The following is a 27,148-nucleotide window of genomic DNA, read 5'->3' on the forward strand; positions in this document are numbered from 1 at the left end:
GTAAGAAACCTGATACTAGTGATAATCATGTACTTTAATTTCTAATTAGTTTGTTTGCTTCTGTGTTGTAGTATTGACTCTTGAATAATTTTCGACGATGTTGTATGAAACTAGCATTAACACTGAACATGTATAATAACTTACCTGTTGTAATTCTGTATCATTTTTCTCGAGAGATTTGTATAGAACTTGGAAAATTTTCTCCCGACAATGTTTCTCCTGTATATAATGGCAGGAGGCCAAGGCTTTCAGCGCTGAGGCTCTTAGAGGGACCAGATTGACACCCTTGTAGCACGGCAGCTTGCCTAACATTGCGTCTTCCGCTTCGCATAGCGAAAGCAGTTCCCGGAAGAACACCTTGTGCTCGTTGACGTTCAAATCTACAATGTTTTTAATATGTCGGTTTATTTGATATTTGAGCTCAATTTGATATAAAAAAAACAATAGTAATATTGTTGTTCACTTACCTATTGTAAACAGTCTAGGTTTCAAAGTTGTACAGAAAGTGGTTCCGTCCATGAGACCCATCTGAGCGTTAGCTGGTTGATGCCGTAATAAGTGCTTTTTAGGCGGAATAATGTCCGCTAACACCTCTCTGTGAGGGTCCATTACCTCTGTCACAGTCTTGTTTTGTAGTTCCGCTATTAGTTCTAACGACTTCATGGCCTGTACAAGTTTTGTAATAAGTGAGGTAAAACTTAGTAATTTAAAACACAGAAAAATGTAATAATAGTACAATATTTTACCTGCTGTCTTACAAGCAGATGAGGACTGGTCACTTGCAATACGAGTTCTTGAAGAACATCATGGAGCGCTCTGGCTTTAGCAGCAGCCACTTCTCCCTCAGGTTCTACTCCGTGTCCACCAGGTCCGGTGACACAAACGCGAACTAATCGCTCCAAGTTGACTGTCGCCATGTCGATGGCACCTGATGACACCTCACCCGTCAAGTCCATCATAACAAAAAGAACAGCTTTCAAAAATGTAAATACGTGTTTGTAAACCCACTCGGGGGCCATCTTTTCGAACATGAACTTAACGGCGATACACCCCCCTAATTTGGCGTACCATGCCCGCTCGTAACAAAGTGCTGACATTCGTTCGGCTAAATATTCCATCAGGGGCAAACGACACGCGCGCTCCTTGCTGCCCAGTACTGTTCCAGCTGTTTCTATCATCAAAACCAAAGCCAAATGACCAGGCTTGCATAATTCTTTCTCTTCGTGCCCCATTACTACTGCTATAGCGTCTACTAGGACTAGGGCGTCGAGTCCTTCTTTTGGACCGCCACACCCAGCGAATGGTCCCGCTTCTTGGGCTATAGCAACTAAAGTATAGTGTCTCACTAAAGAGACCATCGTCGGAAGAACATGATGGCGCAGTTCCTTGATAGCTGCAGCAACGAACATTCCCGTTAGTGCAGTCCGATGTGTATTTCTCACAATGGAATTTGTACACTTGTAATAAGGTCCATTTTGTATAGGAATTTTGCCTTCGACGAAACTCGGATGATTAAAGAGCTTCTGCAGAGTTGCTTTGTCATCTTCCAAATTTAGAGATGCCGCCAAATAGCATCGCAACACTTCCCAACATTGTCGACGGTAGAATGGGTCTGTTGTACTAGACTTAAGTGCAGAAAAAGCTGTTTCTATCACCTTGTCTACCTCAAAATCTAAGGGCCTAGGTTGATCCTGAAAATACGCTTGTACTGCTGGTGGTGGCGCGTCCGTCTCGCGATATTCTAATCTTTGTGGCTCAATCATCATTTTGCGGTTGCCGCCGCCAAATTTCCCAAGAACTCTGAACGCGATCCTAGCGACTTCATTGTTTTGTAGCGTTCTCCAAAGCGCTTGCATTAGGTCTGCTCTGACTGGCTGTATATGTTCATACAAGAAGTCAGGTTGTAAATTATCCACGCAGAGCTCGAGCGTCCGAAGTCCTTGGGAAATCAAGGTGTGCGATCCGTTTAATGCCGATACCAGTGGGTCCATCAACATTGGTAAATAAGGTAATAAACTGCTAAGTCTGACTGGTACAGTCAAGCACAACTCAACAAAAAGATCCTTCATGTGTTGCTTGTGTAGACCGCTTTGCAGACGATTTAGCCCCTCTAACAGATTAGGCAGAAGTGGCAAGAATTCTTGGTAAAGTAAATCATGGCTGCCACCGCCAATAGAACGGAATAAGGCTCTTAACAACAGAAAATAGTTGTACGGTTCTTTGGCAGTCATGGCATAATCCATGGCCTTATTGACGATGCTGTGCAGATGTGGTCGCAGCATTTGCTCATTTTCGGTTGGGAATAGACTGACAGAACCAAAGACGAGCTTAAAAAGCCTCAAATATAAATTGGATCTTTCGATGTTAGTGCCCATCTCCTCCATTCTTTTGAGAAGATACTCGACTAGAACGGTCGCAAATATAGGCGATGTTGCAGGGTTCGATAGGAACGTATTTGCAATTATTTGCAGTGTCATATTCTTATTTATTCTTTCCACCATGTGGGAAATCGTCGCGGTGAATATTTCTTGGAAAGTTTGTGGATTCATCATTGAAAACTGTAAAAAAGAAATGTTTACCGTCGTTTATGAAAGTTCAAGTTATTCGTAGAAAGTTCACAATGGCTACCAAATACTATAAAGGTATTTAGAACTTACCACTCCGCTGAAATGTTCAAGCACCTCCTTCTCCTCTTTGGACCTCACATGGGGCATAGCTGGAGGCATAGCAGGGGCCCGTGGCGCGCATAACGTGTAAATATCCAATGACTGAAGACCCCATCGCACGAGTCTTATGTACACTAAAGTCTCTTTGGCACTAAGTTGCTTCTGACCTGTTATAGCAGTTGTGGAGGTGCCTTCTGTAGTTGGTTGTGCCTAAAGAATAATATTTTTATTACTAAAAAGTTCTTGGAATACTTTTTTTATTACGTAATCATTACTAGTTCTAATAAAACATATCATGGTCACGGACATTGACACAAATACAGGGTTACTTGAAAAATACTAACAACCTCCCAACACTGTTACTAACATCATAAACAACTTTTGTTGTTTGATATGATGATGAGCTTTAATAGTTCATAAGATTTTAGTTTCGTACAAAAAAAAATATAGTATATTTATTTAATATTCAAATAGATCGCTTTAAATGATGATAACTCTGTCCAAATGAAAGCACCTATCACCAAAATTATTTTTATGAATGACAGCATGCGGGAGGAGTTGCTTAAAATACATATCTAAAACCTACCAGACAGTACAACCAAAACTTAAGTTTAATTTTTTGGTTGTTGTTGATGATGTTAATAATATAGTCTCGCCAGGTTGTTAGTACTTCACTTAAAATCCTGTATATTCGGAGTACAAAATAATTTAATTAATTTTTAAAAATTCATAAAGCAGTCTTAGATTGAAGTTACCTTACAAGACGCACAGCCCCAAGTAATAGTTTTCACTCCACACACCAAAGTCTTGACTAATGTTCTATAGTCACCTACATTGAGATTACTCATTTGATTACTAAGAAAACCTATTTTAGACTTCTCCTCAGGTTTGGCTATGCTGTCAAGGAAGTCTGTAGTTGGTTTCTCTTCCTCCAACTTTATTTCAGCTGCAGATGTACTCGGTGCAGGTGTTGTTGGCGTGCTGGGATTAGTACCATTGCCATTTACGTTGGGAGTACTTTGTTTACTGCAAATATTAAGATATAGAAAAGACATAACAACTACTATACCTATGTACAAAAGGAGACAGACGCCTTTATGAAAAAATATTAAAATGGGTAATTTTCAGGTTACTTTTCTCTACGTAAGTTCGGTGGCAATTTTTATTATTTTAGTATTCAAGTATGTCGTCGTGAAATATTAAATAATATTTAAGGTTACCACTCTCAAATATTAAATAATACCTCATGATAATTTTCTAAAATATTTAAATTAAAAAAATTGCCACTGAAATTAGGTAGAGGAAACTAATGTGAAAATAAAAATAAAAATTTTCCAACATAGACTTATATGAAACCTAAGAAGTTTTAAGAAATAATATAATAATAATAATAACGCACACACTCAACATAGCCCCGCACTAGGGAAACCCTGTGTCGCGGGTGACATAGACAACCACATAGACAACCACAAATTCACGAGAGAAATAAATGTAGGCCATACAAATATTTCTCCCGGCCCGGGAATCGAACCTGGGACCTCTGCGTGGCAGTCCGGCATGGTAACCGTTCGGCCACAGAGGCAGTTAAAAACATTAAGCATTTAAATAGTCTTACCATTTAGCCATAAGTGCAGGTAATTGCAATTTCGAAATTGTCTTAAATTTGAGCACGAATACTTCTAATATACGCATGAGCAACTGCCTTCCCTGCGGCTGTGCTGCGGTGCCGGCCGTACCCTCGCTCTCAGACCTCTGCCTTATACAATCCACTAAGTTCAGGAGCAACTTACACGACATTGTTTGAATGCTGCAATCGATATAAAATATGTCACAAACTATACAAACAACAGCCCCCGTAGCATGGCTACGCATGATAGTCGCGACACGCGCGATAAAATTGGAATAAGCGCGCGCTATTGGCTGTCTCAACCAGATCTAAGTTAGATAGCCAATAGCGCGCGTTTATTTCAATCTTATCGCGCGCGTGTCGCGACTATCATGCGTAGCCATGCTACAGGGGTTGAATAGAATATCGTTTATTGTAATCATAATAAAATACAGTTGCTACGAGAAAGTAACAGTATCACATGGACCCTGTCAAGTTATACCAAATTATACTTAAACCTATTTTGTATGATAATAACTTGTAATGTTAATTTCCACCATATAATGGTTTGACCAACCGCCTCTCAAGCAGAGGCCGTGGGTTCGAATTCGGAAATTCTTTCTTTGAAATTTACCAGGAGCTTCTCGGTGAAGGAAAACATTTTGATAAAATCTGTACGTCGAATAAGGTACACAACCCTCGGAAAATGTGTGAAGTCTCCAACCCACATTGAGCTAAATCTTCGCCGCTCAGCAGAGGGACGTATAAACGGGTCGATGATGAATGTTGTGTGTTTAAACTATTTTGTATGAACTAGGTACTAATTACATTTTGTTAGAAATCACTATATTGCATAAATCCTGAGATTGAAATATTATTTATTTCTAAAAGACTGAACTGTTTTTTGTTATATTTTTTATATTATCAATAATTTTATTGTAAATTTTAAAAGTGTTCTACAATTGGTTGTGTGAGGTCCAGTTTGTCATATTATTACAACTACTCCTAATGTTGTACGCAAAGGGAAAAGAAAGAGTATTTAGAAAGTGAATGTTATGCTCAAGTACTAACAAATTGAATGATGATAATTACATTAATTTAATGTCATTTACACTCACCTAGTCGGCAAAGATTCATCATGGACGTTCTTAGAAAACAAATGCGCGGCGATAGCCAAGTCACTGAGTGGCAAATGCTGACGGACGTGGTGTACTAAGTCCGCTAAGGTGGAGTATGCGAGCGGACGCAAAGTCTCATGCACAGTCCATCCATCGCCAAGCAGAACGTCCTCGTCGAATAGACGCTCCATGTACGGTACGAACTCTGCAATTGCTTTGGATTTCTATAACTTGAATTTTTTAAGGGCGTCATCTTTCATTAATTTTGTAGAAAAAGTATTTATTTATTTTTAGTTCAGTCAGAGAAATAAGAATTTGGAAATATTAACCACTAATTAAGATTTAAAATTAATAGTTATCTGCAAAATTAACAATAACCTACACATTTTTACGTTTAATGCTATTTCGGGTATTGTTTTCTACCGTAACTTGCAACGACATATTCATTTCAAACACAATTGAAAAGGGTAATTATCCTATTATTACAGATGTACCTTTAATATGAGTGTATATGTCTTTAGTATTATTATTTTCGTTAATTAAATAAGGACCGAGTTTAAATGTAAATTGTCTCTACTGGACCAATTTTCGCCATAGTATGAAGACAAACAAACCAGCAATGAAAAAAATATAATTCAATACAACTAATAATCTTTATTTATGCCTTTTGATAGTAGCACGAAAACAACAAATATTATGTTTCACGTCCTTAAAATTGCTTAAAGAGAGATAACTCATTAAAAAGTCATTAAACGATGTAACCAATTATACCCGTTGCAAGTTAGTAGAAACTATAACACCCGACATAATCAACATGAAGCGTGTAAGCTCTGTATTTTTGCTCTCTGTGTACATACATATAATATAATAAACAATATAATATACAAACAGGAACAAAACAAAAATTAACTATTAATGAACAAAAATTAAACTAACTTAGCCTGAGATCTGTGGCAAGGATATGGCGCGTGGCAATCACGAGCTCCTTTCGCAGGTGTGCCACTTCAGGGGGACATAGTGTGAGTAGCCCGATGATACCCTTCACCATCAAATTGGCGTGATTCGCTATGGTGTCCTGATATATCCTTATGATGTATGCCAGGAAGGCTAGAGTCTTTATCTGGGCCCCCATAAAGTCAACGAACACTTCCTTGTTAAAGGAAGCTGATTGCCTAAAATCAAATATTACTATCTGTTTTGTGATACTGTATAATTACATATAACCAATGATAATAATCTTCAATAACTGGTTAACTACATCTAAGGGTGCTATTCCACCAGCAACGCGAGACCAGAAATGAATCGAGCCGGCCTATTTACAGCAAAAAATTGCCTTGCTTGAGCTCGCGATTGACATTAATAGTCAAAGTAAGCCCGTGCGATATCGCGCAGACGTTGTGGATAGTAATAATAATAATATTTTTATTTCGTACTTTACATATGCAGGTTACACAAAATGTTACAAATACTTAAAGACGTACAACATAATTTACAATTACACACGAATCCCAACTCCTAAATTAGAGACCTGTGTTTTACGAGTAGGCGATTCTCTAACTCAAGGCACAAACATTTTAAACCATTATGGACAGGTGAAAAATTATGTGCTTATAATAGGATTATAATACTTTACCTAAATCAGTACAAGAAAAAGTAATAAATATCTAATCTTCTTTTAAATACTCGCCACACGATTTAACATGATGTTATAAGAAGCTGTTCAGTTTCTTCATAATCTAGCGTTAATAATAATAACCATGTGACCAATCTTTGCTTAACTTGGAATTTGCTTAGTGAACTAATTTGCCTAGTGTATAAATATGTACAATTGTATCGACTTTATTGTAGATAGTGAAAATACAATTGCCTAAACAAATTAATTTTGTGATAAATAGATTTTGGTGGACATAAATTAGGACTACAATGTCAAGTGACTATAGGACAGGCTATAGTTGTCTTCGTGTAGATGAATTTTCCTACACTTTAAGTCATAGTTTCCCAAAAGTGGTAGGGACCACTTTTAGGAAACTATGGTGGCGGTAGTGAGTGAGCGCTGAAGAATCCTAGGTGGGGCCTCGAAAGTTATGGGGGGAAGGCGTTTATGCTGTTAAGAAGGTGCTACCGCATTTGAAAAAAAAATCTGAATTACCTGTACCTACATATAACGTACGCCACAAATATATAATTTTAAATTAAGAGTAAATTACTGATTATGATTGATAAAATTTATAAAAGAAATCAATGTAGGTCTCTTTACTATTATTTGCAGAAAATCCATATTTTTATAAATTTTAAATCGTTTGAACAATCCTCGCTTCGCCTTATCCCGTCTTGCTTCTCCGGTGGGAAAGCATCATTAGAGTACAGATCAATACAAAGAACTACGATTCTTTGTTTATACTTTTGATAAACTAACACCAACAACATTTATTGATCAGGGATATGTTAAATAAGTCTTAGCAGTCAATGTTTAACTTGGTAAATAAAAGACACACAATTAAATAACACTGTTGTAATTAAATACATGTGTCTAACGTAAATTCTTACCTATGTGTAGGTGCAGGTTGTAATGTAATAGTTTCCATTATAAGAGGGATGAAGTTGCTCACTTCCTGATGCACATTCTGTTTGTATAGCTGATACATGAGCACCACTATGATCGGTAACTCCTGTATCACTTTCAGTGATAGCACAGATTTTGGTATGAGATTATACTGCAAAACAACATTGAATTGAAATTAGTATTTCTTGTTTAATTGAGATATAGGTACATACGTATAGGCTGTCAACATTGCTATTTTTTTATTCCTAGCAAAGCCAGCATTAAGACAAAGTAAGTACATTACATACGAGCCCTGTACCCCACCTACAGCGGGGTCGGGTTTGACCTGCGGCGCGTGGTCGGGTTCAGATTACGGGGTGTACTTATGCTCTTCGGTGGCACAGCGGTTAGTACTATGGGTGCTTGATGAGGAGGTTCCAGATTCGAGCCCTGATTTGAGCCAATTTATGAAAAAAAAAAACATTTTTCAATTGGTTCTGGTCAGGGTATTCTGGATATTGCCCTCAGAATTATCGTTACTCTGGTACTCATAGTACAGGAAATTCCCTAGTTTGAGACCAGAAATTTGGAGTGATTGTCTGGCATTTTTCCCTAAATACTTCTCTTTTTAGAATACCTTCCAAGAAAAAAGAATCTAACAGAGATGGTCGAGATACAACAACGCTATAAGTATCATCTTATTTCTACTACATCGGGAAGTATGCCTTACATTTTGAACAATTGTGAAATCTTGTACTCGTAATAGTCTCCATATACTACCTACGTAAGGTGGCGTGCGGACACTTCGGGCTTCGCCCTCCGCTAGACCTCGGCCTACTACGGCCCCCGCACTTATGACTTTCAAAAAATGAACTGGCGACCATATTGGCAAATGGCAAAAAGTAAATTTTGATTGTAAATTATTATTAAACACCCAAAGAGAACCCCACACGCCGATTTTTAGGAGAATTAGAAGCAAACTTTTATCAACCGATAAAAAAGTTTGTAAGGCAACCATATTGAAAAATTATTAAAAGTAAATTTTAACCGCAAATTATTATTAAACAGCCAAAGAGATGCCCCACATGCCGATTTTCAGCTGAATTAGAGCAAATTACTATCTGCCGCCAAAAAGTTTGTATGGCAGCCATATTGAAAAATGGCGAATAATAAATTTTGACCGCAAATTATTATTACACACCGATAGAAACCCCCACATGCCGATTTCCAGCTGAATTAGAGGAAGTTTCTTTGAAAATGGCGAAAAATAAATTTTGACCGCAAATTATTATTAAACAACCATAGAGACATCCCACATGCCGATTTTCAATCGAATTAGAGCATATTTTCATATGCCGCCAAAAACACTTCTATGGCAGCCATATTGAAAAATAGCGATAAACTAATGTTGATCACAAATTGTTATCAAGCACTCCTAGAGATCACCACATGACAATTTTCAAAGGGATCAGAACAATTTTTTTCTACTTCCAACAAACGCTTGTACGGCGGCCATATTTGAAAATGGTGAAAAACCAATTTCGAGTACAAATTATTATCTAGCACTTCTAGAAGCCTCTAAAAGCTCTAAAAGTCTAGAAGCCCAATTTTCAGTTGAAACAGAGCGATTCTCTTTCCGGCAGCTACTTTTAACGAAAAAAACACTTATATGGCAGCCATATTAAAAAATGATGAAAAAGCTTTTGACCCCAAATTATGATTAAAGACTTTTAAAGACCCGCCCAGGCCAATTTTAAGCCGCATCGAAGCAAGTTTTTCTTCGGCCGCCATTTTGGATTCGCCATCTTCATTTTTTTTTACACAGGCAGTTGACCACTATTACATTCTATGGCATTCCTTCCAACACCTCCTATCTATAATAGTTTCCGTGATAGAAGGCTTCGAAATTTGTATGGCGGCCATCTTGTTTATTTGAATTTCGAACATTTTGTACATCCGGCGAAAATTGACCAGGGTGTATCTCATAAAAGTGCACAAATATCCCCTCCTTATATTATAGTTTTTCAGGCCGTTGATGGCTCTGTTATATTTTCCAGACTCAAGTTATCTCATATTTAATTCTTTACTTTAAAACGTGTCCGCGTACAACGGTATAAAATATCTTTCTTCCGCCCTGTCGGGAAGTATGCGTTCTATTTCTATCAGTGAGTAAGAACTTGTAGCTTTATATAATTGGATAATTGGATGTAAATTTAAATGTATTATAGTTAGGTAAATTGACTCCAACTTGACGACCTTAGGGGCCTAGAAATTAAGACAATAGTTGCTTCATTAGTCTGGGTAATCTGGGTTAATTGTGTTGCTGTGGTATTCATAGTGAAGGGAAATTACAAATACGTACAGTGACCACACTGCCATCAAGTAACTTCTTTTCGGTATGAATTGGAGTGGTTGTATAAGTTTCCTGCAATAACTGCTCAATATTGACCTCTGACAAATCTTTCACTCGAATTGTGGGTTTTGGTTCAAATATCTTAGGTAGGTGGTTTGGCAAATCTGAGTAAATGCCCTTCACCCATTGCAGAAATTTGTGAATCTGAAAGCAAACCAAATGTTTTTACTTGTATTGAAATTATTGTAAGTAATCATAGCATAGCACATTAGGTAACCATGGCAATACTTGACGCATTGTAAAAAAATTAAACAGATTTCGGCAATTTATCTCACTGAGTCCTTAAATTAGTTTTAACTTTCAACCCTGACGTTGGCGAAATCGTCGCGCAAAACGACGGTGCCATAGATACAAAAGTTGAAGTTGATTGGAATCAAATGCTCAAGAATTCTTTCAATTAAATAAAGCATTACAAGATTAATTATCAATTCATGTAAACATTAGTTGATTTTATTAACACGCGTAATAGAGACAAAGAACATTATTGATGACAAATTAGTGTACAAGTTATAGGGTAGATCAAGCCAGCAATCAAAATATCAACATTTTATCCAAAAATCTAGTATTTCCAAAAATTTGCAATCAAGAAATAAAAGAGCGTAAATTAAAAAAAAAACATTTTCCAATATTATTGCAGTGGTGTTTAAAACATTAATTTGTCTAATTACTCAAGATCAAAATGATTCCTTTTGTGTGTCGCAACCTTTTCCGCAACAGAGAAGACATGAACAACAAAGGGGTTTAAGAGTCTATACAACCTCAATTAGCTTTGGTTGATTTCGCATAACAGTGAAAGTGTTGAATCAATCACTTTGGAAAACAATATATATAAGACTAAGGATATACGCCGATTATTATATGGTGTGAAAACACGGTTCCTAAAAATTTTCATGAAGAAAAAAAACCCAAACTTACCACAAAATTTTACAAGAAAACTGCTGTATTCAATAGGTACTTTACATATACCAATGATTTTTATAACATCAACTGAACTAAATAGTAGACATATAGTATATGATAAAAATATTTCACATGGCTTTACGTTTATAAAATAATAAAATTTGAAAAAAAGCCAGTGTCCCTGTCGCTTGACCCAAGCAAAACGAACCATACCAGTACAGGAAAAATTTTAATTTTTTAATATAGGAATAACTTAATTTCAAAAATTTAATAAGTAACCACCATTAGGAACTATACAAGGAATATCTGACAATGTTAACGAATAATTCATGGTAAACTATTAAGAACTCTATTTAACAAACCAATGACTTACTCCACACAAACTCTTGTGCAAACCACAGAAAGTATACTTTCACATTACTCCACAACAAAAGAAATCTCAAATATTTTTTTAATTAGTGTCGCCATTTCTTTACACTATATTTGAATACCTTTAATACAGATTATCATAATGTATAGATGCATAGTGAAAAACCATGGACTTATTGTAATGAACATAAATATTGAATGGTCCAATTCATAAGGTTCTTAGATTGATTAACTGAATTTAATGTTTCTAATTCACCCAAGAAATTAATTTTGCTACCCTAAATTGACTTGTCATAAATAACCAAGCAGCTAACAAGGTACGTAATTAAAAAGTAGGATAAGCAAAGAATGAAATAATTAATAACTTTTAATTATACCAATGCTTAACACAATAATTGACAATACTCACGTCAACTTCAGTAGAATATGCAGGTCTATATTGTTTGTGTAGTTCCATGAAAATTTTCAAACATACCAATACATTTTCTTCATTTTCAATTTCCATCAACTTCAACATCAAAATCAGGATACTTTTTACATAAGGTCTTAAAGTCTCACTGATAGGTAAGCGATGTATCATTTCCAGTATAAGTTTTCTCACTTGCTGGATATTGTACTCAGCTATGAAGTGAGGCTCACCCTCTTGAAGGATTTTAAGGAATATCTTTAGAGAATGATCAAGAAATTGAGGGTATTGAGGGGAACTCAGTATGACCTAAAATAGTGGCACAAAATTAGAACAATATAAATTGAAACAATATTGTGATTTAAAATCAATAGGTACCGGGACCTTACCATGAACTCTTATTACAGTTCAATATATGTAGGTTCGTAATGACAAAAAGCGGGATGGTGATATACACTTCATGTAGCCCTATCTCATTTTAGGTGCTAAACTGAATGGTAATAAGAATTCATGGTAAGTCCCCTGCTTGTTTTAAGTTTACACTACTTTAGTTACTTCCACAGTATAATGCCCTATGGGATTCTCATGTGGGGTAAAGCAGCAGATATACAAACCATATTTGTGTTGCAAAAATGAGCGATTTGTTCTGTGTACCATTTAGGTTCTCGAGTTTCTCTCAAAGAAAAATTTAAGGAGGCTGGTATCATGACTGTGGCATCACAGTACATTTACTCAAATATTTTGTATGCCCATAAAAAATATACATTACTTCGTTAAGAAAGAAGATATCCATAATATTAACCTTAGAACTAAGTCCAATTCATGGCACCATGATTTCGTTTAACTAAGGTACACAATTCTTTTATGGGGAACTGTATACATTTTTACAATAAGATTCCGGAGCATATATTAAGTTTACCATTTACTAAGTTTAAAACTTACATTAAAAGTATTTTAATTGAAAAGTCATATTACAAAATTGTAGACTATGTCTTAGATAAAAATGTATGGAAAGAATGTGAGTCTAGATTCCACACAAATATAATTTAAAATGTATTCTATAGCATATAAGTTTAAATTTGAAGAGCAATCCCCTGAGTTTTTGGTTGTTTCGTCTCAGGGAGGTCAGCATAGTGAACGAGCAGTAAAGCTATTGCTCGTAAAAATGATGTTTTCAAGTGTGAAACATTTTACCAATGCAATAAATGATTATTTGACTTTGACTAAGGTACCTAATTATTTTAAACCATGGATTACATTGATTTGTAGAGACAAGCTAGATAATTTTATTATTTTTATAATACCATGATGTAACGCACATAGCAATTTTTACATCGTGGTATTTTAGGTAAAAAAACAAAGTCTTTCGATATGATGCAAATTTTATTCGTGCTTTCATAGCATTATGTTCTTGCATTTAGAAAAGCATGGCTTTTTTAAATGATTACCTCGAAGTTTTCGCTGAGCTCTTGGGCGGCTTTTAGTTTTATTTCATCCTTGGCACCCGGGTCCGCCAACATGGTTACATAGCTGCGATAGGTGTTCATCTGGGTGTGAGGGTCCCCAGAGCCCCCAGCCGCCATGGACGTCATCATTTTACAATGTTCATGCGCTGCTCAGCCTCAAGTGCTTCATGTCCATAATCCTCTAATCTACACGAGCATGGAACCTCGTTATGTAGGTACTCAATACACGCACGGTATACGAAAATAAGTAAGTTAATACAGGAATCACATTATCGTTCGATTACTAAGTTACATGTTTACACACATTATTTTCATGCAATTCGTACCATTTTCGATTATTTTCAGAAAAATTAATTCCCACAACAAATACACCAAACGAGCGGCAGTCCACTCCACAGACAATATATAATCGTAAAATAAATAAATAATCGGTAAATTGACTACAGTGAAATAATTAGTAGTTTGTGGTGAAATAATATACTCTATGCTCATTTATGAGTCAGTCGACTATTAGGGCGATTATTTTTGATCGTGAGTTAATGGTTTCTTCTAGAATATATGCAAGTAGTTATTTCTATCATCGATAGATGGCAGTAATACAACTGTTTAAGGGTCGTATTCTAGAACTCTACTCAATGCTTGATACATGGAAACGAAATACCAATAGAAACTTGGCTTTAATTAACTAGAAACGAGCACACGTACAATAGATAAATTTAAAAATATTTGTATGACAGATACACTTCAACGATCACAGACAACACATACTGATAATTTAGGAAGCACAAAGGAGATTATATGTCATTCTCCCCCTCTATGGTTTCTTCGCCGAGTATGTAGTCATTGAGGCGTTGTGGAATTCTCCTAGACCTCGTAGATCTCCGAAGAGCATCCGGAGGCCGAACGTCTTGCAGGAGAGTTCCATGGACGTCTTCTTCGTGATTAGACACTTCATTAGGTTCATTAGAAGTACTTCCGTCTACCAATGTACCTTCTGACTGTTCATGAGCAACTGTACTATCAGAGAGTGAATCTTCTTCAGATATAGGAAGCGGCGCTAAGTGCCTGTTAGACACTGTAGATTCTTGGCCATTACGTCGACGTACATAGGAGTAGCTTGGATTACTGTGGAGCAGCTCAACTTCTTCAACGTAAGGGTCATTTTTCGACCGAACAAATTTCTTCAATAGAATGGGTCCCGGAACAAGCCAGGTTGGAAGCGATTCACCAACCGGTGTTCTTCGAGGGAAATTAAAAAGCTTTTCGTGTGGCGTTGCATTTATCGAAGTGCATAGAAGTAACCGCACGCAGTGGAGTGAAGGTTTCAGGACTTGTTCCCAGTTCTCTATGGGTAGGTTTTTAGATCTCAGAGACAGTTGTATAGTCCGCCAGAGTGTTCCGTTAAGTTTTTCTACTTGCCCGTTGCCCTGAGGATTGTAAGGTGTTGTACGAGACGTAGCGATATTGCAATTTTTGAGAAATGTTTGAATCTCTTCCGACATAAATGATGATCCTCTGTCGCTGTGTATATATAAAGACTGACTATATTCATAAAAAATATCCCTTAGACACTTAATTACAGTTGCAGAAGATGTGTCTGGGCATGCATACGCGAATGGATATCGCGAGTATTAATCGATTATCGTAAGTATATATTTGTTATTGGTGTTCGATGGCAAGGGCCCTTTAAAATCTATGTTTAGCCTCTCGAATGGCGATAAGGCTTTAATTAGAGATAATGTTGCAGCTACAGCGAAGTCAGAAGCGTCAGTCTCTACCGTCAAGGTTTCTTTGTCGTCAATAGCAACCAATGCTGCCTTCTCGATTTCTGATTTCAGAAGTTTAAAACTACGCTGGCCGTTTTCGTTTAAAGGGAACTGGCTGTTGTTGATTAACGGTTGAATTTTCGCAGAAAAATTGTGGACCCATTAGGCGTAATGAGCAAATAGCCCAAGGGCTCTCTTGAGTTCAGCAGTGTTGTGCGGTAACGGTAGTTTTATAAGCGGATCAAGGCGGTCCTTATCAGGCTCGATAACATTATTCTTGACCGTGTATCCTAGTAGGCTAATAGAATTTTTGCTGAAATTACACTTTTGTTCGTTTAATGTGAGCTTGTACTTTTTTGCAGCAGACATGAATTTCTTTAAATTCTCGTCGTGTTTTTCCTTATTTTTACCGCAAACGGTAACGTCATCGAGATAAGAGAAGGTCCCACGTAACTGTTCTTTTTCGATAATATGTTCAAGAGAACGTTGGAAGGCGGCGACTCCGTTAGTGACACCAAAGGGAATACGTTTGAATTGCCACAGCTTACCACAGGCTTCAAATGCTGTGTATTTTTTTTCTCGATTTTCTATATAGAAGCTGGTGGTACGGAAGCTTCCATCACGCAAATATGCAAGGGCTGTCTAGATCCTCCGAATTGGAATTCGAGCTTTGAATGGTTCCTTAGTATGTCGTGACCAATAATGACGTCCGCGCATAGGTTGTCAATAACGAGAAAAGGACGTTGCTTGTAAATGTGATTGTTTATTTCTAGCGTAGCGAAACATACACCGTTGACTGTTGATGTGTGGCTTAGAGACGCCAGATTAATTGTATGCTTATATGGACGTTGATGTAACTTCATCATCCGAGCTATGCTCCTATCAATAAAGCTCACTGAACTTCCTGTGTCAATTAACGCGTCGACACGGGTGTTATTAATAGTAATTGCTATTGTGGCTTTTTCTAGGCTTGACGGAGATGCCGCAGAGTATAAAGTGTTGACTGTTTCGTGAGAACATGGACACGGTGAGAACTCGACTGGAGCGACGGGGCTTGGGATGGCGTTACTTGTAGAAGGATTGCCACGGGAACGACAGACAGAAGCAAAGTGACCCTTCTTAGTACACATTTGACAGTAGGCGTGAAAGGCGGGGCACTTTATTCTTTGATGTACTTTACCACCGCAGAAGAAACAACGCTTTATTGATATCTGTGGCGGCGGGACTGCAGCGTTTTGTTGAAGCGGTATGAAGGGTGCTGGTAATTCTTGTGGAATTGGCACTGGCAAAGCATTCATAGTATTTTGGACACTCATACTCATAGTTACAGAGTCCTTTTCAGCAATTTCGAGAGTGACAGCCTGATTATAAGCTTCGTCCAAAGACATAATTTGTTTTTCTAATAATCGTTCCCGAATTTTAGGTGACACAATACCAGCTATAAAGGCGGTTCGTATAGCTTGGTCTCTGTGTTCTTCAATTGAGACTGCCTGGAAGTTACACTGTTGTGCAAGGATATGCAAAGCTCGGCTGTAATCTGAAATACTTTCACTTTGCTATTGTTTCCGTGTTCCGAGGACGTGGCGGGATAAGATTTCATGTTGAGGTTTAACGTACGTTTTATTCAAAATATTAATGGCGTCCCTGTAGCTTTGACAGCATTGACTTACAAATAAATGGACGACGGGTCTAATAGAAAAACCACGAAAAAAACGTCCCAAGTCAACCTATTCGAAATTTAAATTGTTATGTCATCGCAGTATCGCGCTGTCCGTAGAACAAATGAAGACTAAAGCGGAGTGTCGCGCTCTGTATACGATTTTAGCGCCTTACAAGTGCGGACACTTTTTAGCGCGGACCCGACGTCCATACAATTGTAAGTCAATGTTTGACAGTCTTTGATTTGAATGAATATACTGGTTGTCAAGTAGTTCGATAATAATTTTAATTTTATGGAATCCGTTACGTCACCAGAATCAGGGGCATGTTCAGTTAGGAAGTTTGTAAATGTACGCAGCCAATGCATCCACTTATCTCCAGCAGCGGGATCCGTGGCTTCAACATCAAATCTTTCAGGGCGTAAATATCTTGCTAGAGAATGTGATAAAGATTCTTTAGAGTCATTCTTCGAGTCCGTCATTATCACTAGTTAATTAAATTGATACATGGAAACGAAATACCAATAGAAACTTGGCTTTAATTAACTAGAAACGAGCACACGTACAATAGATAGGTTTAAAAATATTTGTATAACAGATACACTTCAACGATCACAGACAACACATACTGATAATTTAGGAAGCACAAAGGAGATTATATGTCATTGTTCAAGTCAGGATTGCACTGGGTTTCCACAAGCACTAGAAATACGACCCTAATGGCAGGGACTTGAGTATGATTTCGAGTGCTTTAAACCATACTCAAATCCTGACTTGAGCAGACTTGAGTATGACTTCAAGCACTGGAAATAAGACCCTAATGGCAAGGACTTGAGTATGATTTTCAATGCTTTAAATCTAAGATATCTTGCTAAGACTTGAGCATTGAGTAGAGTTCTAAAATACGACCCTCATTGTTATCGCACGCCGCTCAAGATAAGTACGTGAATGAGAGGTTCTACTTTAACTCGCCCATCGCTCCCTAGATAGCGCTAGTTTACCTTAAGTCTATGGAATTTTCCAATATCAAATTAAAGAAAAAAAAATGTATTGTTTATTCCATGTCAATGGCATCGATGAACGCTTTTTACACTAATATTTTTGTAAATATAAAATGGGTTGAAATGAATTAAAATCTACGTAGTGGTTGTGAAAAAGTGTAAAATATTCATCTCAAAGCAGAATACAATGTGAACATGGCTACGTCGACGACCGTATTAGTCATAATAACATTCGGGCTTCGATGCACACTGTCGTACGGATACGAGTTTATATCGAAATATCCAAATCAACAAAACGAGACATTCCAATTTTATCATCTTGCTGTAGATAGATTAAGTGGACAAGTGTACGCCGGATCACTGAATTGGCTTCATCAACTCAGTCCTGATTTGAAGCCTATTCATGTCGTAAGGACTGGACCTAAACTCGATAATCCTATGTGTCATGCTAGCGGCTGCACGTCGCCCGAAATCCAAACATCATGGTACGACAACGTGAACAAAATATTAGTGATCGATCAAGAATCCAGGATGGTGATCACCTGTGGATCTGTTGCCCAGGGTTCATGTCATAAATACAAACTAGGCGACTTGTCAGCGGAACCAGAGTTTGTGGCAGTGAGCGTTGCGGCGAATGATCCAGATGCTTCAACGTACGCCTTTATTGGCCCTGAGCGATATAACTCGTGGGACCGATCTAATGTGCTCTATGTGGGAACAACCTTTACTAACAACGGGGAGTACAGGCACGACGTTCCTGCTATATCCAGCCGTGATCTAATGACCCTGGAGCTTGCTCAGTTTACATTCTCTAAACAAAGTTTAATACAAATAGATGTGAAGTACAGAGATAACTTTTTAGTGCAATATGTGTATGGGTTCAATGCCAGTGATTATGCATATTTTTTGATAATCCAGAAGCATTCTCATCTCGCTGGTAATGAAGAACTGGGCTATGTGTCTCGCTTGGCTCGGACCTGTGTAAATGATGACAACTACAACAGCTATACTGAAGTGACTTTAGAGTGTCAAGTTAGAGAAGAAACTGTAAATGGTAAGAGTGAAGTTGTCAATTACAATTTAGTTCAGGATGCTAAAATTGCTAGGGCAGGTGCAACTTTAGCATCACAATTAGGTGTTGAGACTGGTGATTCTATACTTGTAGCAACATTCAGTCCGTCTAGAGGCATTAGCAATGAACCCATGGCAAAGTCAGCAATTTGTGTATTTTCATTGCAGGAAATAGAAATTAAGTTCAATGAAAATGTACATATGTGTTTCAACGGTAGTACTAAAGCCCGTAACATGGGTTACATATCAGGTATGATATCAGATGGCAAATGTCCTAGTGTTGGATCTGTAGGGAACATTCTTAACTTTTGTGAGGTTGGTCTTAAAATAAGTGGCCTCTATCCAATCAAAACAATGTCTGTAATCCATTGGAATGACACATTAGTTACTTCTGTGACCATGTCAGTAACTGGCCTGCACACTGTCGCTTTCCTTGGGACAAGTGATGGCATATTTAAAAAAGTGTTAATTGACACTGAAAGAGCATTAGAATATTCCAGTGAAGAACTTTTGCCTGGCCAAAAAATTCTTCCTGATACTACTTTGTCACCATATCAAAAAACTCTGTATATTCTTGGAAAAAATACAATAGTGCAAATACCTACTGAGCATTGTGCAGAACATGGGAATTGTTCTTCATGTTTAGAGTCAAATGATCCTCATTGTGGCTGGTGTTCTTTAGAAAAACGATGCACAGTTCAAAGCATGTGCCAAAAAGGTACTCAAAGTGCACCTAGGTGGTTATCTCAATACACAGGTCAACAATGTATTGATTTTGAACAAATTTTGCCAGACAGAATATCAATGAATGAAGTAACAACAGTGCAGCTTGTCATCAGGACTTTGCCAGAATTACCTTTTGGAGCTAAATATAAATGTGTTTTTGGTAACACACCACCGATTGATGCTGCTGTTACATCAAATGGTCTTGCTTGTCCTACACCAGATATTAAACATAGGCCCAAAATTGCATCTAATGAAGATCATGTGTATGTTCCTTTATCTGTACATTCTTCAGAAACTAATAAGGATTTTGTTTCTAGAAACTTTGCTTTCTATGATTGCTCCAGACACACAACATGTCATTCCTGCATAATGAGTGAGTGGGCATGTAATTGGTGTATTTATGATAATCGGTGTACACATGACACTTCATTGTGTCAGAGGACCATAATTAGTGGAGAAAACAATCCCACAAAGTTACTCAATCATGGCATAGGACACTGCCCTCGCATACGACAGTATAAAAAACCAATTTTGTTACCTAATAATGTTCCAAAAGAACTAGAACTTGAAGTGGAAAATTTACCTCACTTACAACCAGGACACACGGGATTTCAGTGTGTAGTAAGCATTGAATTGGCAAACATGATACTGCCAGCCAGAGTAGAATCAAATCATTATATTGTTTGTGACAAAACTACTTATTCTTATGAAGAAGATGTGGGAGAATATAATGTTAGTGTGAAAGTAGTTTGGAACCATAAACATTACATTGACACTGTAACTATAACTTTATACAAGTGTGAGATTCTTGGTTCACATAGGGAGCATGCAGATTGTTCACTCTGTATAACAAGGAATTCTATATACCAGTGTACTTGGTGTGGAAATTCCTGTTCTTACAGTGAAACATGTCTTGAAAACCCAGTAACAGAATGTCCAAAACCCAGAATTGATATGATTAAACCTTTAAGTGGGCCAATCGAAGGGGGCACAATAGTTACCATTGAAGGAAGTAACCTCGGTTTAAGAGTTGAAGAAGTAACGGGTAAAGTTCGTATTGGCGATGTGCCATGTGATATAGTAGATTTTGAAGTATCGGTAAGCATCACATGTCGTACAGGACCTTCTAACGGATCTGCAGTTGCCCCTGTTATTGTAGAAAATGATGCAGGTTATACTGAATCTTCAGTCTTATTTAGTTACAAAAATATAAAACTTCAAGGAATTTATCCTTCTTTAGGTCCTATATCTGGTGGTACTCAATTAGCAATTGGAGGCCAACATTTGAACATTGGTTCGGCCGTGTCAGCATACTTAGATGAGCTGCCGTGTTCAGTAAATAAAACTCAGACTTCTAATAGCAGATTGATTTGCATTACACCAAAAGCTAATGTACCGCGTATAATTAATACGCTCACAGTTGAAATTGATAACGCCAATCGAACATTGAATGGTGATTTATACAACTATACAGCTGATCCAACTGTTATGGAGATAAAACCTTTAAAAAGTTTTGTATCTGGCGGGAGAATGATAACAGTTCATGGCACAAATCTGCACACCATTCAAAAACCTCTCATGAAATTGTACTACGCTAATGAACTCGTTCCTGTAAATTATTCAGAGTGTACAGTCCTTAATCCCAATCAAATGGAATGCCCGAGCCCTGCTATAAATAACAAATATCTCGATATATTGCAAGCTACGAAATCTCAAACAAGCACCCCGCAAATAGCTATGAAAGTTGGCTTTGTAATGGACAATGTAGAAACAATGCATGACTTAGAGAAATACTTTAATCCTCCGCGAACTCATATGGTTTTCGTAGAAGATCCTCATGTGTATCAATTTCCTAACAGAATCAAGTCTTATAAAGGAGATCCTCTAGTAATCGAAGGCGAAAACCTGATAAGAGCGAGTGATGAATCGGATGTTGTAGTGACCATTGGCACCCAGCCATGTAATGTCACTAGTCTAACTATGCAACAGTTACTTTGTACTCCACCTGAGATACAACCTTCTAACACAGACGAAAATGGTGTGCAAATTACAGATATCAACTTGCCATTGGTCGTAGTCAAAATAGGCCATAATCTGCGATTTCCTATTGGATATCTGCATTATGAATTACTGAAAAATTATAACTTTCCTCCAGAGGCTATTGCAGGAATTGCAGCTGGAACATTTTTCTTAGTCCTAATTTTTATGATAGTACTTGTTGTGTATAGACGTAGAAGCACAAAAGCGGAAAGGGAATATAAAAGGATACAGATACAAATGGATACATTAGAGAGTAACGTAAGACTGGAATGTAAGTTGGCTTTTGCAGAACTGCAAACTGATATGTCTGATCTGGCAGCTGATTTGGAGCATTCAGGAATTCCCACACTGGATCATGTTAATTACGTCATGAAAGTATTCTTCCCGGGAGTATCGGACCACCCAATATTGAATGTGCAACGCCAGTTTATTAACACGCCCAGGACGAATTACGATGCAGCCATGATCCAATTTGAGCAACTTTTAAACAATAAATGTTTCCTGTTGTCATTTATAGACACATTAGAATCGCAAAAATCGTTTAACATCAGGGACAAAGTAAATGTAGCTTCTCTGCTAATGGTAATCTTGATGGGAAAAATGGAATATGCTACAGACATTCTCAAATCACTTTTATTACGTCTTATTGACAAATCTGTCTTTAATAAACATCCTCACATGATGCTAAGGAGAACAGAAAGTGTCGTTGAAAAGATGCTTACGAACTGGATGGCACTATGCATGTACTACTATCTTAAAGACTACGCCGGATCTTCATTATTTCTGCTCTTCAAAGCTATCAAGCATCAAATTGAAAAAGGTGTTGTAGATGCAATCACACACGAAGCTCGATATTCTTTGTCTGAGGAAAAACTTTTGAAAGAACAAATAGAACATCAAATAATTACTCTGCATATAGTCCAGGATGATTTTGATGAAAAAGTGCAGTGTAAAGTATTAGATTGTGATAGTATTTCACAAGTAAAATGCAAAATTCTCGACGCATTGTTTAAAAACACTCCATTTTCTATGCGGCCCTCAGTCCACGAGGTAGATTTAGAGTGGCGTCACGGAAGGGGTGGACACGTAACACTTCAAGATGAAGACGTAACAACAAAAACAGTCAATGGCTGGCGCAAATTGAATACCTTGGCTCATTATGGTGTCAAAGAATCCGCTGTTATGTCATTGATTCCACGCCAAAACGACACCTTCAACACTCCTTACAAGATTCCATGTAAAAATTGTACAGGAATATATTGCACCAATTCACATATACGGGTATACAACAGTGACATTACAGATCAAAATGTCCATTTCTATCATTTGGTAAAGCCGCTAGAATACCACCATATCATCAGCAAATCTTCAGAACATAGCCATAAAGCGATACCAGAAATATTTTTAACAAGACTGTTGTCTACTAAAGGCACAGTACATAAATTTGTTGACGATTTTTTCAGAACTATACTTACCGTAAATGAAGTTCTTCCACCTGCAGTCAAATGGCTGTTTGACCTTTTCGATGATGCTGCAAGAGCTCATGGAATTATGAACCCAGAAGTGGTTCACGCATGGAAGTCAAACAGTTTGCCATTACGATTTTGGGTAAATCTCATAAAAAATCCTGATTTCATTTTTGATATAAACAAAACTGCCACTGTGGACTCGTCATTATCAGTAATCGCACAAACATTTATGGATGCTTGTTCGCTAACAGAACACCGTTTGTGTAAAGACTCACCGTCAAACAAATTACTGTTCGCTAAAGACTTGCCTACATACAGAGACATGGTGATTCAGTTTTATCAGGCTGTATCTCAGTTACCCCAAGTGACAGACCAAGAGCTCAGTACATCGATGCAACAACTTTCGGTTGAACAATTGAATGAGTTCGATACACTGTCTGCCTTGAAAGAATTGTATATCTACGTCAGTAAATATAGAGAACAAATTATTTTAGGTCTAGAAAACAAAATGCACTTAGCTCATAAATTAGATAATATAGCGTGCACTATGGAAGGCGATCCTGCATCTATATGCTGACTATATGATACAAAAACTTGTGATTTAATTGCATTTACGTAATTTATTTCTATTTTGTAAAAAAGCTTTAATTTATTCTGAAAAATACTCAGATTGAAATCCGATATGTAAAAAGTCTGTATAATATCAGTTCCATAAATCTAGTTAGAATGTTAAAAGTTTATTTTTTCCAATGAATATAAAGTAAATAAATGATAAGATTAAAATTATTAATAATTTACGTAATAATACTTTTAGGAATATCTCAGTGATCATTTATCACAATTTCAGTGATTATGTAAAAAGGAATCTTAAATATTTGTATGCATTTATTTACTCTCCCAGTGGCCATATTTCATGTGTCCATGTTATTTTTATAATTTTAGTGTTACTTGTACATTAGTACATAATTCTCTTTGAAGACTTAAGGTTAGAAAAACATGTCTTGGCACTAAAATCTATTTTGTAACTTCTGTAAATTAATTACTCTAATATATGAATCTGAAATTACCTACTTTACTATGAATGTGTATTGTAATTATAAGATTTGTATTGTAAAGATACGTAAGATCATATTTAAGACATGTTGTGATATTTGTACTTGGAATATTAGAGAATTGAGATTTAATTAATCAATAATCTCGTAACATTGTCATACTGCCATCTATGACCAAAACTTTCACATGGGTTTCGATTCTCTCTCATACTTATTAAGTCATAATCTAATTTTAGAAAAGTTAGCGTCATGTCATGAGTGAACATAATGTTACATCCCTACATTTATATATTTCTAACAGTACATTTTTTATTTTTAAGTATATACCTTTTGCTATTTCCATGACAAACCTTTTATCACCATTAATTAAAAAAGTTTTCTAATACAAGCGAGTTATAAACCAGGTACAACCTGTCCGAAATGTAAATTATACATATATTGTACGACTTGATCTCATTTTTGTTGCTCAACGTCTATTTACATAGTCAATCAGTCCTGGTTAGTTCACTTATTTAAATGATGTAACATTAATTTGCAATATTCCACCTACAAAATACCTAATTTAAGTATTAGATGTAACTTAATAGATTCTAAGGCAGCGTAAATTCACCCGTCTCTTAAAATTTTATATTATTGACTAGAAATATACTTATTTATCAATCTTTTTGTATTGAATAATTTCGATATGAATGGGATAAACTAAAATACTGAAAATGCTTTATTATTTCAAGTATCAACATTTATTAATAAATAAAATATATTCAACATCTTTCAGCAATATAACGTACTTAAGCTCATACATTAATATTTTATTCCATTATTTTCGTAAGCAATAGCTGTTAACAAACCTTTTTTCTGAGAATGAAGAAATTCTTCAGTCAATCATAAGTACTTCAGAACAGTTTACATTTCTCAAATGTTAGTTAGTTGGTGTTCATATTTTGTTACGTAACAACTTACGACTAAAATGACAATTTATCATACAAAGCTACAACACCGATGAGCACCAGCTATTCTTAATGAGTACACCATACAAAAAGTTTACACTGGAATTCGACATGATCTCCTTTTTTTCCCCAATCTAAAAGATTAAATTATCACAATGAAACAATATAACAAATATATGGTTCCAAAAAACGCAATAGCTGGTCGGGTGTGCGGGAATTATTTGTACCATACACATAAACGAACATTTAAAAAATAATAGATTGTAGTTATGGACGCAGACTAGTAGCTCACTTTTCCCGACCAGTGTCTATTAAAACTTGCTTCATGGCGAACAGCACTACATTTCTTAAAATCTCAGGACAGCCACAAATTTGCACTTCATTCTAAATGTAACTCTTTGTAAAACGAAAGAACTAATACGTCTATAGCGATTGAGTGTTGAGAGATTCGAAACAAACATATTTTTTTCGGTATTAGTGTTCTTCAGTTTTGTATTATATAACAGAATACTTGCTAGTGGGTAACAATGGGTGTGTTTTTCCGTAAAACTGTAATGCTTGATTAAAGCCGGTCCAGGTAAAGCCGGTAGAGCTTTAAAAAATTGAACTCATTGACACAATATTAGTGCTAATACAAATTTGTACGTCTTAACAACACTAACGTTAAACTAGTGTGAACTTGAGATCAATATTTTGATCGAAATAGACACACAAAAACGCAGTACAAAAGTAACATTGTAGTCTTCACCTCGGAAATAACTCTTCAGTACAAAAAAATTGTTACTGAAGATAATCTTTATAACACACTGTGCGTTACTACCTTCTACCAATCAATCAAGCTTCAATGGACGAATTTGATTGACGATACACTGCCGACATCTTTAGTTTAAACATCTAAAGCAACACAATATATATATTCTAGTATTCGTTTATTGGCAGATGACGCAGCGTCGAGAAATATACACAAGGTAAATATAATTTACGAGTTCCGAAGATCATCATACCTAATTTACTTGTATGACACACTATCATCATCGAACGTCATAAAGTCATACATATAATTATTATTAGACACAGACTGCACCTAGCTACAATATTTAGACGTCCAAAGAACTTGCACAAAGACAAAATATACAGGGATTTGTACAATACTAACAAGTTCGCAGGACTGTAGTATTAACATTATCGTAAACAACTTTGTTCCATGATTTATTATAATAATTCATCAGAGATTTTACTGTCGTGCGATAATAAAAATATTTCATTAAAAATATTAGATTGCCCTAAATCGTGATAACTCTGTGCGGTAGCTCAACAACTTACTGCCAATGGCCAACTAAATACATGTCTATATGAGGCAGTATAACAAAAACTTCAAAATTTATTATTCTCTAAAAATTCATTGTTTTGTAAAAAATCTGAACAAAGGTAGACTTGCGAGATTGTTACTATTTCACAAATTACCCTGTATTAATCTGTTAGACCTTTAACTAAGAGACAGTATGAAGTTTGGCTTAGTGCTTTGAATATATTTGTACGCTAAAAGTTAGTAAAATAAATATTATTTATTGAGATTTTTTTGTGAAATAAGTCCACTAGTTTTGTTATGGTTATGAAAAAAGATCGAACACAGAAAAATTTTCTTTTTTTTCTGTGTATTCGTTCTTTGTATTCATAATCGAAATACATATTAAATAACAATAATTTAATTAACACATGTTACTGGTTTTGATTTACATCAACTTAAGTATTTTGTTACATGTATATGCCAGTAAAGGTTAACAAAAATCAACGGTCCAAGAAATAATGCGATAATAACGTGTTGCACGATTGTTATTTATTTCATATTTTGACACGGAGTTCAATTCAGGGTTGTTGTGAATATAAGCATCTGCATCCGCGGATACTCCGCACAAACTAACATATTCGTAT

At 36.4% G+C, this 27,148-nt stretch overlaps 3 protein-coding genes across 9 annotated transcripts in view; 1 reads left to right on the plus strand and 2 right to left on the minus strand.

Moving 5' to 3' along the window:
• Positions 1-13,977, minus strand: part of LOC113232355 (transcription-associated protein 1) — a 36,653-nt gene extending 22,676 nt beyond the window's left edge. For 4 of the 7 annotated variants that reach the window (XM_026467044.1, XM_026467078.1, XM_026467053.1 and 1 more), the window contains exons 1-12: positions 13,469-13,977; positions 12,024-12,329; positions 10,295-10,489; positions 7,938-8,104; positions 6,327-6,562; positions 5,391-5,595; positions 4,282-4,473; positions 3,422-3,692; positions 2,658-2,876; positions 747-2,558; positions 468-666; positions 145-380 (exon numbers count right to left, since the gene is read on the minus strand). In XM_026467044.1, coding sequence (XP_026322829.1) covers positions 145-380; positions 468-666; positions 747-2,558; positions 2,658-2,876; positions 3,422-3,692; positions 4,282-4,473; positions 5,391-5,595; positions 6,327-6,562; positions 7,938-8,104; positions 10,295-10,489; positions 12,024-12,329; positions 13,469-13,615 — 4,185 coding nt within the window. In that variant the 5' untranslated portion in view covers positions 13,616-13,977. The remainder of the gene's footprint in view (positions 1-144; positions 381-467; positions 667-746; positions 2,559-2,657; positions 2,877-3,421; positions 3,693-4,281; positions 4,474-5,390; positions 5,596-6,326; positions 6,563-7,937; positions 8,105-10,294; positions 10,490-12,023; positions 12,330-13,468) is intronic. The other 3 variants (XM_026467086.1, XM_026467062.1, XM_026467071.1) reach the window with 2 other exon arrangements.
• A 1,862-nt stretch (positions 13,978-15,839) lies between these two features.
• Positions 15,840-17,392, minus strand: LOC113233584. The gene is made up of 2 exons (XM_026468732.1): positions 17,219-17,392; positions 15,840-16,742 (listed from the first exon to the last, which is right to left on the minus strand). Exons 1-2 carry the CDS (start codon positions 17,390-17,392, stop codon positions 15,840-15,842), a joined length of 1,077 nt encoding a protein of 358 aa, XP_026324517.1.
• A 592-nt stretch (positions 17,393-17,984) lies between these two features.
• LOC113235286 (plexin-B) lies at positions 17,985-24,878 on the plus strand. Its single transcript, XM_026470946.1, has one exon. It carries the CDS (start codon positions 18,107-18,109, stop codon positions 23,792-23,794), a length of 5,688 nt encoding a protein of 1,895 aa, XP_026326731.1. The 5' UTR covers positions 17,985-18,106; the 3' UTR covers positions 23,795-24,878.
• The last annotated feature ends 2,270 nt before the right edge of the window (positions 24,879-27,148 follow it).

Source organism: Hyposmocoma kahamanoa, unplaced genomic scaffold, assembly GCF_003589595.1.
Source record: "Hyposmocoma kahamanoa isolate Upper Pololo Valley unplaced genomic scaffold, ASM358959v1 102, whole genome shotgun sequence".
In the NCBI taxonomy this organism is placed as follows: Eukaryota; Metazoa; Arthropoda; class Insecta; order Lepidoptera; family Cosmopterigidae; genus Hyposmocoma; species Hyposmocoma kahamanoa.